The following is a 17,627-nucleotide window of genomic DNA, read 5'->3' on the forward strand; positions in this document are numbered from 1 at the left end:
GAAAAGAAACATTTGAGTATTGCTGTGAAAACACAATTCCCAAAGAACTGTTTCAACAGGATGGTTGCCCAGCACATAATGCAATCGAAGTTACAAATTATTTGGAACAAACATTTCCTGAACGAATAATTTCTACACGAGGAACAATAAAATGGCTCCCTAGATCACCAGATTTAGCACCTTTGGTATTTTATTTCTTATAAATGCTAAAATCAAAATTATATCGGCATGAATTCGAACGAGCCACCAATTTAGCCGAATTGTAAGAAAAAATTGTTCAACTTTGTAGTCGAGTACAACCAAATCAGCTAAATGCAATGAGACTTGCTTTAATTGATAGATTCGGATTTTGTTTAGCTTAAAATGGTGGTTTGTTTGAACATTTAATTGGTTAGAGATTTTTTAAAAATGCCTTTAATTTTAATTATTTAGAATAATTTTTTTGATTGGTTTTTTTCTTATAAAAATATTATTTATATTTAGTTAATGTTTGTTAAGTTAATTATTGTTTTATTTCCTAGCTACCACAGCTAAAAATCTACAAAAATTACATTTAAAACTCGAATACCTATAAGTGTTTGTGTTTTTTTTTAAGATTTACCGACGGAAAGTTGGCGACGAAGTAATTTTATGCAAAGAACTGCACCCCATCAACGTCCGATAATTACTGTCGGTCATCGGTGTATTTTTATGCCGCTTCGCACTGTAAAAGAAGGCGTTGCTTAAAATTTGAAACTCTTCAGGGGAATAATGCTTTGTTGCCACACATAAATTACTTAAATCACTGTTCTTTGTTAACTAATAAAGTAATTAATAAAATCGATTAGAAAATAACAATTACGTGGCTACTTTATTTGAATTTTTTTAGGACAATATTAATTTTTATTCTACAATGAACTGTAGTGGATTTAAATATTATTTTAGACTCATGTATCGGACTAAAATTTTAGAAGGAAAGATGTAACAGAAATAATAGCAACACTGTTTAAAAGTCATACCTACTCCATCGAGATGGTGACTGCCTCTCACTTCTATTCAAACAATTAAGTGTTATCTTTGTTCCACACACTGAATAACGTATAAAGTAGTTGAAAATTTGCCGAATCTGTATATATATATATATATATATATATATATATATATATATATATATATATATATAAAATGTTTCTTCAACGTCGATATTCCCAAAAAAATCTTTATTTCGAAATAAAAAGTTACAATTTTTGAGAAATTCTACAAACTACTACATTTAATGATTTAAACTTGACTATTGAAACATAATAATTACAATAATAATTAAAATATTGATGTCTTCCTATTTATAACGTCGGATATCGGAATCTGCTGATTCTTAATAGTAAGGGAGCTTATGGCTACATTTCTCCTCCCTCCATTGGTTGGGACTTCGTCCTCGAAGTTTTGGTTACTTCGGCTATCAGCTCGTCTAATATCTGGATCTGGGCAGGATGCAATTTTTCTCCAAATAGGATTTTGGAAATTCGTTTTCTTTTCCTAGTTAGGAAGATTATTAGGAAAGCTAAAATAGTTAAAAATATTACAACAGAAGTGGTGCTCAGTCCTATTGATAATCGGGGTAGTACTTCTATGGTATCTATTGGTTGAATTTGGCCATGTGTCTCTGGGATTGTTAATTTTCAATTTTCATCTCATGGTTTGGTACTAATTTTATTGGAACAATTTTTGGAATGGAAATGTCTTGAGACGTCTTTTTATTAAATTGGATACCTTCAATCATTATTGGTACATCTGTCGTCAAGAGGCTGGTTGAATTAATTTCTATCTGCTGGATTCTCATTGGGTGAACTATTCCTAGCAATATGACTTTGCTGGTTTCTTGGAAAAAGTTCTCTGTGATTAATGTTTTTGTGCAATTATCTACATTGGGTATGTTACATTTGGATTGTACATAGTTGGAACAAACTATGTTATCGCCTTGTCCTATACAAGTGTTGAACCATTTATTATTTGTATAGTAGCTTGCAGGTGGCAGAATCATAACATGATCTTTGTTTGGAATGGGATAGATTTTATAGGTAGTGTAAGGAATTTCATGGAGTATAGGGATTTTAATTATTATGAGCATTGTATTTGAAGTTACACAAACTAAAGTTTTTGTTGACTCTATAAGTTCATAAGGGTGTTCATTACTATTGGGAATTGAAATTCTGGGATAAATTTTGAGAAGGTTCTCTTTAAGGTCTATTATTTCCTTTAAAGTGAATAATTCTATATTGGAGATATTAAGTTCAGATAAAGTAATGGTTCTAATAAGTTTCATTAGAAATTCGTTTATATTTTGGAGATTTATTATCTCATTGTGTAGAATGATATAGCTGTCAAAATCAGCTGATAATTTGTTGAGTGCAGATATGAGAATTGAATTATCAGAATTTAGTTTTTCTAAAAGTTTATCGAATCTCGTGTTAAAAGAGTTTCCATAAGATATTTGGTTATTAAATTTTTTTATGATTTCGTTTTGTTTATTTTCTAAAGAGATTATGTGTGATTTTAACAAGTCTAAGTCAGAGTCGTCTGGATTTCCAGTCACGTATTTGATGGCTGTACCTATAAAATTAAAAAGTCCGCGTTTCTGTTTTCGCGTAATCTTGTGTAGATCGTCTTTTGTTTGTTCTTGTATGTGGGTGTATTGGGAGTACAGTAGCGAGAGAGGTGCATTTTTGAAGTGATCTTTGAAATAGCTTGTCGGACTAGCGTCAATACTGTCGGATAATTTGTCTAGCGGAATGTGAAGAAAATGTCTGTGATAGTGGGAGATTTCTCTTGATTTGCCTATCTCTTCAGCATAGTAACCATTATTCGGAATCTCCTGAATATTGAGTGGATGGACCAGGGCGAGGATTGTCGCAAGGATGATCGTGTTTGATTTCCAATACATTTTTCTCTTTTACCAGGTTCCTCAAGATTTCATTAAACTAATGTAGACCAGGAAACGACTATGTTTCTGTATGAAATATCCTGTGGTTCGCAGCGCCAGAAATGTTTCTTCAACGTCGATATTCCCAAAAAAAATCTTTATTTCGAAATAAAAAGTTACAATTTTTGAGAAATTCTACAAACTACTACATTTAATGATTTAAACTTGACTATTGAAACATAATAATTACAATAATAATTAAAATATTGATGTCTTCCTATTTATAACGTCGGATATCGGAATCTGCTGATTCTTAATAGTAAGGGAGCTTATGGCTACATTTATATATATATATATATATATATATATATATATATATATATATATATATATATATATATATATATATATATATATATATATATATATATTTAGGTATCACATGCAGCAACTAAAACTTATTCCTAAACTACTTCGTAAGGTTTTATTATGCAATTTACAATTTAGTTAGATGCAATGTTATTATGCAATTTGCAATTTATTTAGATTTTGTATATTTTACTATCTTTTATTTTGTGATATTGACAATTTTTGTAATTTTAGTAAATGTTAATTGTTATTGTTATTTTTTTTTTACTTTTTGTAAGCTTTGTCCATAACATCGTACAATTTTCAGTGACAATAAAGTATATTTGTATTTTAGAACCCTACCCGTTCCATAAGGTTTAATGTGTTTTATTTATTGTTGTATATGTGGTTTGTTGTTTATGTTTTGTTTAACAATAGTTTATGTTTTCTTACGTTTATTAATATTTTCTTAAATATATATTCCTGAACTTTTTTCTTTCTTCTGTCTACTGCTATGTCTAACGTGACATAGGTACTAATGTTGCCAACTAAAAATTAAGCTGGAGTTATACACCATAATTCACTATATTTTTTCAACGTATCACTCACTGGATAAGAGAAGGACATACTCAATACCCTGAACAGGTTAATGTTTGGGGAAGAATTTTTTAAATTTTTTCGGCTTGTGTATTATTTTAGTTTAAATAAAATATTATATAAAGTACTTTGCGATTTTATTTACTCCATCTCTATTCTTTTGTGTAAATCAATTTTTATAAATATATTTCTATATGCTGAAAATTAAAACTATTCATCGTTCGTTGTTTCTTACTTATTCGAAATATTTTATATGTTTACGATAGTAAAAATAAAAGCAATCAAACCAATATTCATTATTTACACAAATGAAAAAAGTGTTTCAAATACCTTTCAATTATTGGAAGGTACGCCGCTGACTGAAAGGGAAATGTCACAGTCTATCACCTCGTCTCTTTCCCCGCGCCTATAAACTTTTCGACTTCAAATTTAGGTGAACAGAGTGCAGGGCACGCCCAGTCCATCTTTATTTATACGTCCATGAGTCAAACAGACTTCTATTGAACAATTTTTCCACAAATTGTAATGTTAAATTTTACACAACTACATCATATTACTATAAGAAAATGTATATATATATATATATATATATATATATATATATATATATATATATATATATATATATATAGTCAGAAATACGTATATACGGTTGCCTTCCATCGATATACCATTTTTGGTTTTCTGTTTTGCGAGACATGCCATTACTTTTTACTTATATATATATATATATATATATATATATATATATATATATATATATATATATATCCGGCTATCAAACGGACTTCCGTTACATATGCTAGCATTGGGCGTTCACCTTAATAACTGACTTTTTACGATATTTCTGAATGTATAAGAGCTAACAATGGTATTCAATTTTGTATATATGGTTCGATTTTATAGCTCATGTAATCTTAAGTCCGTTTATAATCCGATATTTGGACGTTTAGATGTATAAAAATTTGACTTATTAGTCATCGTAAGTCTGGCAGTGTTGTTGTATGTTATCGTTTTAACAGATCTATATAAAATATATAGACGCCTAATGATTGGCATTCGGAACCTTTATAGTTTTAGTTCTCTTAGCTGATTATAAACAAAAAGTATAGTAGACATTTTTAAGAGCCATATGGAATTTATTCAGTAAACTATAACAAAAATGGAACTATACAATTGAAAAACTTAAAAATGGGAAACAATTAAAATGAAATAAAAAACAAAATAATTACACGTAACGCTAACACTTCTTGCAAAATAAATTTTGAACATTCATGGTATGATGAATTCTGTTTTTCTAACACACTCTGCGGTTTATTTTTAAGATCATCTAAGTTAATATCTATTTCGTCTATTGATTTCCCTTTAAAATTTGGTGCTAACCCATGACCCATTAATAATAGAATTTTAGCAATTTAGATGACACATCTTGAGGGAAACGGTAGAGAATTTTATGAGTACCAGGAGTATGCCCCATGAAACTTGATAATTTTTCTAGGTCAAACTCTGTCATATTAAAGATTTGAGATAAGGTGGCCAAATACTTTCAGAGATAAGCAGAAGTAATGCATGATATCTTTCAGCACCACTACTTTTGGCACATTATGCAAGAATTTTATATCCAAAAATATGGTGTTTGCTATGTGGAGGTGTACAAATAAATATTTATTCGTTTGGTCAACCACATTAGGTCTAGCTTTTAGTATAACTGTTATGTCTTTTTGGACATCAATACTGAACAGAACTGGAACACTTCTGTGTCATCTGGTATCCCAGATAATCGTCTAAACCTCTTTAATAAAATACTTTCTGTCCTTTATTTTAAATACATGTTTCATAGGTTTCGAGTAATAACCTATGTAGCTCACCAGGGCGTCTTCTATTAAATAGTATTATTCGACAATAAACTGTTTTTAATAATATTCTCTATGCCTCCTTATTATTTAAATCCTCTAGCATTTTATCCTTAGCAAATTTTAAATTAATTGTTAAATAATCCTTAAGTTTTTTTAGGCCAATTGCCAAAGACACGCTATGGTAATTTTATTCCAATATTGCAATCGGCACACGGTACTGGCCAGCTATGAATTCTATTTTCCATAGTACTCTCAGTTGACCTACGACCATTGTGCGTGCGGGCGACTGTTTTTTGAAAACTTAAGAATTCGGGTCACATTTGACCCAGTATACGTTTAGTAACATTTTTTGTTTTACCGTTTTAAAAATAATGGACCGCCGCAACTCCCTTTATATGATTGTATTAGTGATTATTTGTCTAATGAGAGTGAGTTAAGCAATCATGTCAGTGATTCAGTGTTAGAGGCATCAGAAAATGAGCAAGCTGAAAATTAAATTGTTCAAGAACAATCAGATACGACTGAAAGTGATAAAGAGGAAGAATTGAACATAGCAGAGCAGTTTTTTTTTAAAGGATACATACAAGTGGTCAAAAATACCTCGAGAAAAACTCGAGCAGAAAACACAATCAAAACACGCATACCTGTTGTAATAGGTGTTGCCTACAGAAATAAGCATCGAGTTAGAATCTATGGAGAGGGCATCACGTGACTAAAAACGACCTCACTTCGGCCATATTGTTAAGATTGTTTTGACACTTTTGACAGATCGTATATGTTTGTTTACGTTTGTTGTTTTCGAATATTTTTAGTTTTATAATACTTTTATAGAAACTGTAATAATATATTGTTATAGTGCATAATAATGATTTTTTGTTCTCAACGTAGTTGCAGTAGCAGAAGCAATGTTAGTAAAAAATCTTCAGGAATAACGTTCTACAGGTTAGTATACAAATATGTAAATAAAGTAATGGCCCGTACTTCAGAGAATAAATTAATAGTATTTGACTGTATTAATTTATCTTTATGTATAATATATTGTGTTTTTAGTGTTTACCCCGGGATAAATAAATCATAGTTTATTAAAAATGTATTGCACTTTTTTAGATTATGACTAAATCTTCTGAATAACTAGTCATATTTTTATAGTAGTCTTAATATTATTGAGTCCGGCCATGATCCCACCGCCATATTGGTATCATCGTTAGCCACGCCTACCTACGCCGTTTTTAATACACACGTTAATATGCTCATAGCTTCTCCATAGATTCTAACTCGATGGGAATAAGCCAACCAAGCCAGTACAAACATAGAATTTGATATTTGACAATCATATGCTAGATGTTATAATAGAACACGCGAATGAAAGAAATACTGATTTAACAATGTCTTACGACGATAGGGCCTTAAACTGTAATTTATAAACCATGTAGAAAAAGCTAAAATGAAAGCCTTCATTCGTCTACTTTTGCTGTGTGGTGCTTTTAAATCAAATAATTAAAATGTAAGTTCATTATGACCATAACAAATATCCAAAAATATGCTCAGTATGTATAAAGGGCATTTGTCATCATAGCGTTTATGTCGTGAAATGTTTGCAGTGTGTGACGGATTGTCTTCAAATAATTTAAGGTGCAAAATACTTTGACTAAAATTCTTAATTTGTTATTCCTTTTTTTTACAAGACGGACATAAATAAGTTGGAAACAAGTATTTAATCAGATTGACGATTTTTAAATATTTCTATTATTATTTTGTTAGTTTGTGTAACAACGTGTAAAAAAATTCAATGCTTATATGTATTTAATTCATAATAATAAGGTATATAAATTGTATCCATTTATTTTCTTGTTTTATATCTTTCCTAAAAGTTTAATTAATACAATAAACTAATTACAACATTACATGTTATTGCAGCTTCTGTGGATATATCATGTCTCTAATTTGCTGAAATTAGTGGGAACATTGTTTTAATAGCTCTGCTTCAAACACCAAGGCTAAGTCACAGCACTGCTTTAAAGTTGTAGAAATATTCATTGCAAATGTTGCTGATTTAAAAGATTCTTTTGTTTTGTTATATTTAGCAACAATTTTGATTGCCTTTATTAGAATATCATAATACTTACGCTGCAATAAATCCATCAAATATTTTACCAATTTATTAATGTCCCTTATAGAAATTAATAACCTATAAGTAATTATTTGTTTAAAATATGTTCCGATTCAATCAGTTAAATTACCATCAATATTTGAATTTTTCTTACAATTTTTCTTATGTCGCCATAACTGTCTGGGTGCATAAAAGCCATAGCAGTATATAAAAGAAACAGCCCTTTGTCAAGAGGCTTAAGGAACCCTTTTGCAGTTTTGTAACATGTTTCAGAATTTCGTAAGTAATTGCCTTTTTCTTAGACTAGTAATCAAATCCTTTTGTTCTTTATTTTTCACTGGCTTAGATAGAATTCTCTGAACTTCTACTTCTCCAGAATGATCTCTACAAGTATGTCTTACACAGTTAACTAGTATACTTTCGCAGAAGTAGCAGAAATCCCTATTAGCTGGTTTCTTTCGTTTTTTTGGTTTGCTGCTTGCCTAAAAGTATACAATAACATAACATGGTTGATCAACTACCACTTTTAGACGGCAAGTGAGATCTCTTTTGGAAACGTTGTCAGATTTCAAGTTGTCCGATTCGCCTATTGTGATAGTTAAAATGTATATATGTATATAATAAAATTCAAGCAATACGGTGAATATGGTGAACTACGCTATACGGTTTCGTTCACAAACATGTAAATGGGCGTCCAAGTTCAAATTGGTACGAATGGGTTTCTAGATTTGTATTAATGTAACTTAAAGAAATACACCATAACTTGTTTCATTTAATTTGTATAAGTGGCTACAGCGTTTTTATGAAGCACACTTGTCCGTATCACATTTTAACTGCGTTCGAACGAAGGATACATTCTTACATAAATTGGTGACACTTATTTGACAGTTGTGGTGTTGACACTTCAGATTTGTTTTGATTATTTACTATTAATTAAAATCTGTTCTTTTTAGAATAAAATTAGTGTGATTTAATTAAAAAATGTCACATAAGAGTTAAATAGTCGTTGTGTAAATAGATGGTAGCTTCTTTGATTCATTATTTTGAACAGGAACGTGATAATAACGGCCCTATTCTACCGTTGACTGCTATTAGGGAAGTACGTAATGTATTTTTATTTGGCTATGTAGACGCTTAAAATATATATTCTTGGTTTAGCGTGTATCTGCAGCTTTAAATTTACATATTTCAACTGTAAGTTCTATCTCTCAGACCGTGAAAACTAATACACCTCTAATATCACCAACCAAAAAACGTACTAGGTCTAAGAAAGTTAAGTTAAGATAAGGTGTATTAAATTTTAACATAAAATCAAATTTATTTCTTTTCAGAAGAACATGTGACTTTGACTTCTGTATGGATTCAATTAAAGGAAAAAGAACTCGTTTTGTCACTCTGTATTATACTGAAAGACATTGGTTTTAAATGGCTAAAAGATGATCCAAGGCGAGGACTGATAAACAGTCTTATATTGCTGTGAAGAGAACAAAATTTGAAATTATATCCAAAATATAAACATGAAGAACCATACAAGTTTGTTTTTATAGATGAAAGTTGGATTTTTCCAAATGGATCTATATGTCGCTCATGGCAAGACGAGATGTGTAAAATCTATTAAAACTGATGGAAAACGGTAATATATTTAAGGATATTTAAAACATAAAGGTGTTGAAATAATTTTGTAGATACATTATTCTTCATGCCGCTAATGAAAATGGCTTCATTGAATTGAATCAAGTCAATTTTTCATACTGGTTTGAAAATCAACTATTAAAGAGTTTGTCTAAACCATCCCTAATTATAATGGATAACGCTCCTTACCATGGCATGTTGTTAGATAAAGCAAGATAAAGTACCAAACATGTCTTCAACCAAGACAAATAAAAGAATGGTTACAAACAATAAACTGACTTTTAATGAGATAATGTTAAAAAACAAGCTTTTGCAGATTGTTGCGCACTTGCGCAGTAAGTACGCCTAATGAGAGTTTAGATCAGGTTATCAATATTTATTCTTAGAAACAAACCACCTCCAAAACCCCTTGTCGATAATTTAGCAGAACAATGGGGCCATAAACTATTACGTCTGCCACCCCACCACTTTTCAATGCTATGGAATTAATATGGGGAATTAATTCTGTATATAAGTCAAAAACTATTAGAAGTAGAGATGGCTATAAAGAATGTAATGCTTTAAACATGTGAAAAGAAGCTTTGCAAACTGTTACACCCCAGATATGGCAACATTTTATTAGTCATACAGAAAATGTAATGATGGATGAAAAAAGTATAAGAAAGACTAAAATCTAGAAACAGAAGCATGTACTAGTGTGTAACTTTTAAGTACCACACTTTTTTTTACACCGTTCACAAACACTTGCATTATATATAAAACCATCATATCCACAGTTGTAATGTATCGAAAATAAAGCTGAACAAAAAAAATTAACATTAGAAAATCTTGTAGCAAAACATATAAAGTAAATAAGTAATAAAAAAAGTGTTGTTTTTTTTTTATTCTAGTTTACTTCTTTATACTACACAAGCGGCTCAAATTGTTTTTAACATTAGATTATTACTTAATTTTTGTTTTCTATTTCTAATTTTTTTATTTATTTACAATAAGTATTAATTTGTTTTGTTGTATAATCCACTTCTGCAATAATTACGTAATATATTTGATTTAAAATATATTGAGGAATTTTATTGTAATTTGGAAACAATGTCAACTTAGATCTCTAACGTAGATAAGGACGTGCATCGGGATTTATACTTTACCACTGTATATATATATATATATATATATATATATATATATATATATATATATATATATATATACATATATATATATATACATATATATATATACATATACGTATATATAAGTAAAATGTAATGGCATATCTCGTAAAACAGGAAACCAAAAAAGATATATCGATGTAAGGCAACCTTATACACTACCGAGCACAAAATTAGGGTAATTTGAATTTATTTTAGAAATTATTATTCTGTTTTAACTATTTTCGGTTGTAACATAGTTTACTAACGGATTGATTAAAGAAAACAACGTTTAAAGTTTATTAAAAATAATGGAAATGAAGAATTTTCCTTTGATATACTAAATACAGAAAAGGGACAATTTTAATTTGATGTGCTTTTTGTTGAAAAAAAGAAATTTTAAGAACTTCAGTAGCGAGCATTCCCTCCTCTGGCAGTGATAACAGTTTGCAAACGACGAGGCATGCTTTGGATCAGATTTTGGATCACATTCTGCGGAAGATTATTCCATTCTTGTATCAATATGTCGCGAAGCTCTCTCGAATTTCTGGGGGCCGGCACATGACTCCGTAAACGTCTCTTCATCTCATCCCAAACATGTTCTATGGGATTGATATCTGGACTGTGAGCAGGCCAAACAAATCGTGTGATTTGAACCTCGTCAAGATACTCAGTAACTATCCTAGCAGTGTGGGGCCGTGCATTATCATGCATAAATGTTGCGTCGTCTCCAAGAATAACCATAAACGGTAAAACATGGTCTTCCAGAATCTGTGTCAGGTACCTATGCGCTGTCAATGTCCCATTCTCGATAAAGACTAACTCCGTGCAAGCATCAAACGATATGCATCCGCATGCAATAACTGACCCTCCACCAAATGGAAGACGCTCGGCAACACATGTTAGAGCATATCACTCGCCTGGACGTCGCCACACTCTTACACGTTTGTCTGAGCCCGTAAGACAGAATCTCGATTCATCGAAAAACAATACACGACTCCAATCCTGCATTGTCCAAGCCAAGTGTTCTCGTGCAAAATTCAATCTGGCAATTCGGTGTTCACGGGAAAGCGGCGGTCCAGTTACTCTAGTTCGAGAAGATAAACCAGCAGCATGAAGTCGTCTCCTAACTGTCCATTCACTTATGTTTACATTTCTCACTTCTTGCAGATGACTTCGAAGAGAAACTGCCGTGACCGTTCGGTTTCTCAAAGCACTAGAAACGACAAAGCGGTCATCTCTAGCTGTTGTAATCCTGCCTCGACCTGAACCAGGTCTTCGAGTAAGCAGACCGGTCTCTTCGTACCGTTGCCATACTCATTGCACACTCGAGAGACTTATACCAACGTTTCTCGCAGTTTCGCGCTGACCGTGGCCATCTTCTAACGCCGTCACAATTCTTGCCGCCACAACAGAATTTATGCTCATTGCAATACACTGACAATGATAACAATACACAAACAATTTACAATTGACGTTAAAACCATAGAAACAAAAACTGTGCTGATAACGGTTTTTAGGAATTAGGCTAAGGGGCCCTTTTTATCTCAAACGCTTGTCGAAACAACAACGACAACAATTTTTTTTTTCAAGAAATCCATTAGTAAACTATTTTACAACCGAAAATAGTTAAAACAGAATAATAATAATTTCTAAAATAAATTCAAATTACGGGGTGACCCTAATTTTACGCTCGGTAGTGTATTTCGGACTATTGGTCGTCTTCAGTACGGTACAGCCAAGTTAGATAAGATGCATGTTAACTTGGGAAAGGATCACTTCAATGGATCACAACAATTTGTGGCATTAGAGGTAGAAGACCCTGATGGTTTCCAGAGCAACAACTAACAATAACCACGGAGGAAGCTACACTATCTGAGGAAAGGAATGCCAAACGTTGAAACGTTTAAAACAAATAGAAAAGGTTAATGCGAGTGAATAATAAAGGTAAAATGTAATAGCATGTCTCGAAAAACAGGAAACCAATATATATATATATATATATATATATATATATATATATATATATATATATATATATATATATATATATATATATATATATATATATATTGATATATATTGATATATATATATATATATATATATATATATATATTGATATATATTGATATATATATATATATATATATATATATATATATATATATATATATATATTGATATATACATATATATATATATATATATATATATATATATATATATATATATATATATATATATATATATATATCTAAGACTATCCAGAAGATACACCATCCAAATTGTGCAAGTATATGCACCAACCATATCCCACTCCGATGAGGAAATAGAGGAATTCTACAATGAAATAACTGAGGTGCTTAACAAGAACAAAAGCCAATTTAAGTATCTAGTCGGGGACTTTAATGCCAAAGTGGGTAAACAATCAAATCAAGAACAATGTGTCGGCAACTTTGGCATTGGAGAAAGAAATGAAAGGGGAGAGAGACTGGTTCAATACGCACATTACCAGAACCTCTCAATCGCCAATACCTATTTTAAGAAGAACCTCAATAGGAAATGGACATGGTTAGCTCCCAATGCAACTACCAAGAACGAAATAGATTTCATCCTAACTAATAAGCTGAAAACCATAAAGGATGTAAGTGTGCTCAACAAATTCCGAACAGGTAGCGATCACAGACTAATTAGATCTCGGGTCGTTCTAAACACTAAACTAGAAAGAATGAAATTACTCCAGAAACCAACTGCAGGGATAAATATCACTAACCTAAGCAACAACTCGGAACGCTATCAAAATTTAATTCAAGAAAAATTACAAGACCCAACGAATAGCACACACTTAATGGAAACAATCTTAAATTGCGCCAAAGAAGTTGTAGGATCACAAGCACACAACAGCAATAGAAAACTTTCAGATGAAACAACAGCTCTCCTGAAACAACGAAGAGAAATGAAAATTAACTCCAATATTAATAGAATTGAATATACCGAACTGTGCAAAGTAATACGGAAAAAGATCGCAGAAGATATAAAAACCTACAATGAACGACTTGTACAAAATACAATCGAAAACCGTAAAAGCTATAGGAAAACCAAGAGTAAGTTGGCAATCGGTAGAAAGCAAATAATAGCATTGGGAAACAACAACGGAAGGATCACAAATAGGAATGAAATAATAAAACATGTAACCGAATTCTACGAGGGTCTATATAAAGCTCCGGAAGCACAAGAAATAGGCGAAGAAGAAATTGCGGTTCAAGAAGATGTACCAGATGTTCTCGTGGATGAGGTAGAGGCAGGTCTTAAGAGCATGAAGAACGGCAAGGCAGCCGGTAATGACGGTGTTACAGCCGAACTTCTAAAGATTGCTGGTAAAACAACTTGGAAAATCCTAGCAAAAATATACACAGACTGCCTAAAATCGAGACATATTCCAAAAAAGTGGAATTCAGCCAACATAATCCTTATTCACAAGAAAGGTAGCAAGGAAGACATTAGAAATTATAGACCGATCAGCTTGCTACCTGTGATATACAAGGTATTCACCAAAATCATTAACAACAGAATACAGAACACACTTGACGCTGCACAACCCCGAGAGCAAGCAGGCTTTAGAAGTGGCTTCAGCACAATGGATCATATTCAAACATTAAGGGAAGTAATGAGCAGAACAAAAGAATATGATCTACCACTGGCGCTAGCATTCATAGACTTCGAGAAGGCATTTGACTCCGTATACCCAAGAGCAGTCATAGAAGCTCTTGTCGACCAAGGAGTAGATAAACCATATGTCGAAACGCTAGCAAATATATACAAAGAGGCCACAGCTAGAGTAAGCATATATGAAAATACCCCACAATTTCCCACTCAGAAAGGAGTCCGACAAGGAGACACCATATCCCCTAAGCTCTTCACTGCAACCTTAGAAAATATCTTCCGGAAATTAGACTGGAACAACCAAGGTCTATGTATAGATGGAGAATACCTAAACCATCTTAGATTCGCTGATGACATCATTCTAATTGCTAGAAGTCCTGAAGAATTACAACTGCAAATTAATGACCTTAATACAGCCAGCAATGAGGTAGGCCTAAAAATGAACCTAGCAAAGACTAAAATAATGTGCAATGATCTGATCGCCAACGTGGAAATAAAAATTAATGATACCTCGCTAGAAGTAGTAGATGAATACATATACCTGGGACAGCTCATACATAAATCGGGATCACTACTTCCGGAAATCAACAGACGAATAAAACAAGCGTGGTCAGCATTCGGACGAAATTCCATAGTCTTCAAGTCCAAAATGCCACTATACCTCAAGAAGAGAGTATTTGATCAATGCATATTACCCGTCTTGACATATGGATGTGAAACTTGGATATTAAAGAGAGAAATAACGTCGAAACTCCAAGTAACTCAAAGAGCAATGGAAAGATGTATGCTAGGGATAACAAAGAGGGATCGTAAAAGAATTGAATGGATACGGAGGCAAACCCAGGTGACTGATGTAATCCAAAGAATAAAATCCCTGAAATGGCAATGGGCAGGACATATGGCAAGAAGAACAGATAACACATGGACCACTAGAACAACTATGTGGTATCCCAGGAACGCTAAGAGACCAAAGAGGCGCCCGAATCTCAGATGGGATTATGATATTAGAAAATTAACAGGAACAACGTGGTCTCGAATAGCACAAGATAGAAAAATATGGGCGCAAATGAGCGCAAATTATTAGAACAACGTATAACTAAGACATCGTCGAATAATAATAAGAACATAGAATAACATTGAAATAAGGGAGGCTGCACCGTAATTGGAAACGGTTGATAAAGCTGCACATGATGATGATGATATATATATATATATATATATATATATATATACATATATAACCTATAAATGTTCTACTTTTGACATTTAACTTACTTTAAGTGGTAATAGTTTGGCTTTAATTTCATCAGCAACTTCTTCCAAATTTGTAACACACTCCATTGGAACACCTTCTTCTATGACAATGGCATGTTCCAAAGTTTTATATATTTTACTTACAAGACTATCTATTGCATCTGGGACAATTCTAAACCGGCATGGGATATCAGCACGAAAAACACCTGATTCTAACGCTTCGACATGTCCACCTACGTAAGTTTCTTGTTGGAGCACATGACCATCATGTGTAAGTTTGTTTAATTCTGATTCTTGTTTATTGGGAAAAATTATATTGGCGTGGAATGCTTCAACCATCAAAAGAGATTCACATAACGTACCTAATAAAAAAAATATTTTCAATTAGTAGGAAAAAAGTGGCTAGACCAAATGCATTATTTCCAGAATATTTAGGATGAATACTTGAATTTACAGTGATTGCTATCTCTACAGTTTTATTTAATAGTTAATTAGCAATGGGACTAAAATTGTATTTAAACGTTAAACATAAGGACATCTAATTTATATATTTTAGATTAATAATAAATGAAATTTTTTAAATTAATAACTAATTCGAGGCTTTAATCGTTTTTAATCTTTTAACTTTTAATCTTTCAAACTGTTCTTTTTAAATTATTTATAAACCCTGGAATTAAAAAAGGGGAAACTCGGGTCTTAAGGGTCGTAGAACATTACTTTTTTTTTATTTCGTGTAAAAATGCCAAAATAGCGAATAAAAAGAATACGTCTGAATTCTACGTGTTATTGCGTCTGAATTATTTTAATTATTTATAAGATTAAAATCACAGTAATTTTATTAACCTATTTATTATTTAAAATACATTTTTTTATTTTTAAATGATTTAATTTGATAAAATAAACCTTTTTCTACAATTTGGTGGTTTCAGATTCATAAATAAAAGCTTTTTGGGATAAACAATTTCAATTTTGCAGTAACTATTAAGTGATACTCCTTGAAATTTTTAAAGCTGAATATTTGAAATATTGTCCTTGTTCTCACGCGAAATCAATTTTTTTGTGCTTATTTAGAAAAATTATTAATAATTTAAAAAAAGTCGACATTTCAAGCTATTTTGCAATAATTAAACAACAAATTAACAAAAACAACTTTACATACCCTCATTTTAAAGGATATTCTATGCTTTTTCAGTAAAATTGTCACTTTTCCCTACAATTTATCAGTCTTCATTTTTAGTATTTAAAATCAAATAGCGATCTTACATTATTTGTAAGTAAAAAATGACGTTTACTCCATTGCATAAGTTATTTATTACATATTATCATCATCAAATCTATCAAGAGAAGTTTTTAGATACCTGTACCAACGAATCTCGTGGGAAAATCGTTAGTTCCCTGGTCTATCTACTTTTTCTAGGTTATCTACTGTCAGATTCGTGTTGCTCTATGCGATCGACTTTGTACTAGGATTTTAGTCTGTTTTGTGTTATTGACAGACCTACTTAACATGTGATTTGAGTTTCGTATACATATTCTCACCTGTTGCTTTGGTTGTGTTCAGGATATTTATATCACACTCTTATGTCATACCTAATCAGTCGCACATTATCAAATTTGACATTTTCATTTTCAAACAGCGTTACCGTATTGTCGGTTTAGTAGAGCATTAGGGAACTAGTGTTCCCTATATTATGGCAATAAATCTAGGTAGCTAGTATAGTCTAGGTAGTATATAAGGTAACTGTACCTTTTACCGACCACTTAAGGTTTTCCTTATAAGCAGATTCAATAATAAGAATACATTTTTATTTTTCTTTGCATCATTTTAAAAGATAAGTTTTAATCTAGTCGATTCAGCTAGTAATATAGAAAAAATAATATTATCACAGTTTAATTCTTTTTTTAAATGTTTTAATAATTATGTACAATTTCATTAAAATGCTCCCTTTACCGACCGGCTTGAAAAATACTCACTTATCACCGACCGATTTTTTTGCTATTACCGACCAAAAGCACCTAATTACCGGACATTTTAATCCTATCAGCGACCTTTTTGAGGGACTACTTATTTAAGTTATTAACAACATTATATTAACTTATTTATTTAAAAATAATCG

The 17,627-nt window shown here is 31.5% G+C and overlaps 1 protein-coding gene across 1 annotated transcript in view; it reads right to left on the bottom strand.

Annotated features, from left to right (window-relative positions):
- The window catches only part of PolE1 (DNA polymerase epsilon catalytic subunit 1), a 323,060-nt gene that overhangs the window by 220,847 nt on the left and 84,586 nt on the right, over positions 1–17,627 (bottom strand). Inside the window, exon 8 of the mRNA XM_072529917.1 lies at positions 15,532–15,872. Coding sequence (XP_072386018.1) covers positions 15,532–15,872 — 341 coding nt within the window. The remainder of the gene's footprint in view (positions 1–15,531; positions 15,873–17,627) is intronic.

The sequence above is a fragment of the Diabrotica undecimpunctata genome, chromosome 4 (assembly GCF_040954645.1).
Source record: "Diabrotica undecimpunctata isolate CICGRU chromosome 4, icDiaUnde3, whole genome shotgun sequence".
NCBI lineage: Eukaryota > Metazoa > Arthropoda > Insecta > Coleoptera > Chrysomelidae > Diabrotica > Diabrotica undecimpunctata.